Source organism: Hyalella azteca, unplaced genomic scaffold, assembly GCF_000764305.2.
Source record: "Hyalella azteca isolate HAZT.00-mixed unplaced genomic scaffold, Hazt_2.0.2 contig13403, whole genome shotgun sequence".
Lineage (NCBI taxonomy): Eukaryota > Metazoa > Arthropoda > Malacostraca > Amphipoda > Hyalellidae > Hyalella > Hyalella azteca.
The window spans coordinates 721-4,580 of NW_025943326.1; the positions used below are offsets into that span (position 1 = coordinate 721).

General features: G+C 40.3%; 1 protein-coding gene across 2 annotated transcripts; it reads right to left on the minus strand.

The window, feature by feature from the left end:
- Positions 1-408: 408 nt before the first annotated feature.
- LOC108677978 lies at positions 409-3,605 on the minus strand. Of its 2 annotated transcripts, none has more exons than XM_018166298.2 (4): positions 2,345-3,605; positions 1,808-2,020; positions 1,501-1,598; positions 409-929 (listed from the first exon to the last, which is right to left on the minus strand). In XM_018166298.2, the coding sequence occupies exons 1-4, from the start codon at positions 2,999-3,001 to the stop codon at positions 839-841; spliced, it is 1,059 nt and encodes a 352-aa protein (XP_018021787.1). In that variant the 5' UTR covers positions 3,002-3,605; the 3' UTR covers positions 409-838. The 2 variants fall into 2 exon arrangements, with proteins under 2 accessions (XP_018021787.1, XP_018021786.1); XM_018166297.2 differs by having other exon boundaries at positions 410-929; positions 1,501-1,625; positions 2,345-3,603.
- Positions 3,606-3,860: the final 255 nt, after the last annotated feature.

A 3,860-nucleotide genomic window follows, 5' to 3' on the forward strand; every position in this document is an offset into this window, starting at 1 on the left:
TTGTGGACTGATGCTGCTTGTACATGTACAGCATTTGTTGGTGGACTGCGTCTATTTGTTTGTGCAGTGAACTCTCTGTCTTAAGATAAGTCTCATTGAAGAAGGATGATGTAAAGTTGTATACGTGTTTTGACTTAAAAATGGAAATAGAAAGGCCTTTCATTATCATTAGTTATTTATCAGTAACCTTCAACCAATGACCTCGAATTTCTTTCCAATGACCTCGTGAGCACTAGCGGAGACCTCCCTGTAACATTAATTTTCAGTCGTGTTTCTCACAATGTTATACTGAAGTACAACTCCCTTCTGGAATGTTTCGGTCGTAACTGGGAGAAACGTTGAACACTGGCCAATCTCTCCTATCTTATCCCACTCATTCTGCCGAAATTTGTACCCACTCTTCACTGTTAAGAGCCCTTTGTTCGATGGTAACGGCTGTCATACGAAGACTAAAATCAATGAAGGAGTATTTCCGGCTGCCACCAACACAACCGATAAAATCTAACCAAAATAAGCAATTGCGCGTACGTGATTCTAACGATTATTGAACAGATCTCAGTCTAGTTCGGTTATAGTAGCGGGAGGTATTTATATCATTGTCATTTCTGATCTTTATTTGAATCGTCGTTCTTTTACTGACATATATTTTACATTTTCAAGGTACATTAACTTGTACATAGTAACGATTTGAATCGCAGTCACATTCACTCTTCCTCGAGCCCAACGGTCATCCTCGTGGTTGTCCTATGGCTTTCAGTCCACCCAACGCGGACACCTCGAAAAGAAGACTCTTCCTCGATACGATGGTTGAGAGCGATGCAGGTTTGATTATTCTGCGTCAGCAGTATTCCCAATCCGGATGGTCGTGAGGTCTGCAGAAGCGAGGGCACTTCTTTCGCAACGCTTCGTTACTGAAATTTGCCCGGTACCTGAAACATGGTATTCATGAAAGATATTGTCCAGTGTCGTGTTTCAGTCGAAGATAATAGAGTTGAATTATTTAGCACACCTAATCACTAACATCTACCGTTTGTTTTGTAGTTTTTCTGAAATTATTCAGGAAGGTTTCAAACAAATTTATAGCCCTGCAAATTTGTTCAGTTCTGCCCTAAGTCTCCTTATGTTTTGCGAAAAATGTAAATTTCAAATAAAGTAATTGTTTTTAACATGACATTATTTATCATTTATAATTTTGTTTTCAGAGTGGATCTTGGGCTTCAAAAAACACTTTAACACTTTGGAGCTGTAATGAATACTTCAGGCTTCAGTATGTTCGGTACATTGATCCTAAGATAAGATATTAAACTCTAAGTATAACATACTTATTGTTACTGAGTGCTGCCTTGGCATTTAATCGTGAGAACCATTTGCCCCTACTGCTGTTTAACTGTTCAATTGAACATATTTGATCGCTCATAATGACAGTCGAGTTCCAGTATAGGTATCCAGTGTAATATTTTTTGCTTCAAGATTCTTAACAGCCACTATAAAATCTGGCACCTTCTGTTCCCGACGAATTGTCCATCTTTCCTCTGGGTTGGGAAGGGAACGGATCCTGGGTACTTGGCACATGTGAAGCTGTCGTGGACTACAGATTTCTGCCGTAATTGTGGGAACAAGAAATTCTGTTGGCGTTGAAAAGAAAGAATCAATTTCCAAACTTCATTCCGATAGTCAAATTGATTTTTTTTGCAAACAACATGTAATGTATCATTGTCGGTTGGGCTAGAAACTCTCTTCTCATGTTACAGGTTACACAGTAAACGAGTAGTAGAATTTAACCCATTCATCATGCATCACCACGCACATTGAGAACGGCCTGGTCGTTCGGAATGGGCAGCCTCCTGTTGAAGATTCGGTCTCTGATCGAGTTGAGAAGCGGCAGGACTGCAGAATTCTGGGCGACCCCGAAGGTGCCCGCAAGTATGGGCACCCCGTGCTCTGGATGGTCCCTCATGACGTGGAGATACTGGCCTGACTCGAGCCACTCCTTGACCGCGTGCACCTCACGCTCCAACAACTGCTCAAAATGCACGCGCTTTGAAGAAATTGGAATTAAAATAAGATATGCATATGAATAAAATATATGAATATGTTTTATTAAGCACGTACGTGTGCTCTCATTTTTACTCCCTGACGAGGCGCTACCGACTCTTTTGCCCCATGAATTGCATATATGGGTCCAAATCGGGAAGGTTGGCATGCGGAAGATTAGGTAGGGAAGATTATGGTGAATAATCTTATGTTTTAATATATTTCGAGAAAGTTGTTTTGGATAATTCAACCTTCATCGTTAAACAATATCCATCAACGCGTACATCATTATAACGATGGTGCTACTCACCACCGAGTCGATGTCCCGAACTAGGAAAACATCAACGAGCTCGTCCCCAAGAACTGCAACCCTCCACAGTCTCGGGTCGACGTCCACCAGCTCCCGAGTTCGACCCGGCAAGTTGCGTGCGTCACAAATATATAGGTTCGAGTACTTGGTCAGTAGAGGAAGTAACGCTTGCTTGTATCCCCGAGGATTTGTGTATAGTCTCACAACCCAACCAGGGTACAAGTAACGAATTGTGCTTAGTATTTCATCAAAACCTGAGGCATACTCCTCATAGTCGCCGAAGAGACAATACGATATGACTTTTTGTCCACTTCCAAGTCTGTGCGCTCGTAAGCTACAGTAACTTCTAGTTTCATTGGTAAAGTAAACCGTGTGTTCGTCTCCTGAGCGACACGTCAGACCACCATCCCACCACGGCAGCCGGCACTCATCACTGACATTTAGAGGGATTCGGTGTCTGACGTGTTCATCGATAAAATCATGTTTTATTAGTGGTCGGTGCCAAGTTCTATTCGTCTCCACAGTGATCTTGAGTGGATGCCACGGTAAAGCACGTCCTATGATTGAAATTAATAAAAGGGCACAAAGATTTAAAATCAGTAAGATCTTGAGCGAAAACAATGCCTTGCATCGCCAAAATCTTACATCCCCATACATTATTTTGTAAAGATTTTTTCACATTTGTATAAAGTTTGTTACTTGTACGATATTTACGTTATCTTGGTTTTCACTGCTCAATCTGCTACTTAATCGCACTTTCTGCTAAGCCTGCTGCAATACGATTTACTACTAATAACTAATATGCATCGCAGACATTGTTCTGTATCTTTTGCTAATTCATGTTGAATGATCAACAATTTCGGGAGTTACAGCAATGGAAGAGAAATATTCTATGTTCATAAACATTATGTATAGCTCAAATTTTATGTTAAGTCTTTCGGATTTCGTAGATATCGCTGGCATGAGATTTTTACACGTTATATTCAAGAAGAAGAAAAACGCAGATCGGCAACTAGACACTAATAAAAAAGGAGAGTGACTCAGTCAACGGTCACTGCACTATTCATACTGCAGTGCAGCTTCTCAGGTGCGCTGTCACTCCAAGATAGCTTATCAGTCATTTTCTGTACAGCAATGTACAAAAATAGAACCTATTGTAGCTACACCGGCCGAACTATTGTAATTTAGGAAGCCTAAAAATGTTAAAAGAGAATGATTTTTTCATTGGTGAACTTCGTCTATTGATAACTCGCTTGAAACTTTGTTTGCATAAAAGCACAATCAAAATAAAAATTAATTAATTAACTGGGTATAAAACAAAGTTAGAACATCATCATCCCTGGTTAAAACAAAAAACACTTTGAAATAACCAATGGTTGAACAAGTATACGTATATTTAGTTCAAACATGGAAATAACCCATCTTTGGCAAACTGTCGTAAATTGTTATCCACGGAGGAACGTATGGTAACTGTGACGGTTGGACCGTTAGTGTGGCATCTGTCAGCTGTCACTAG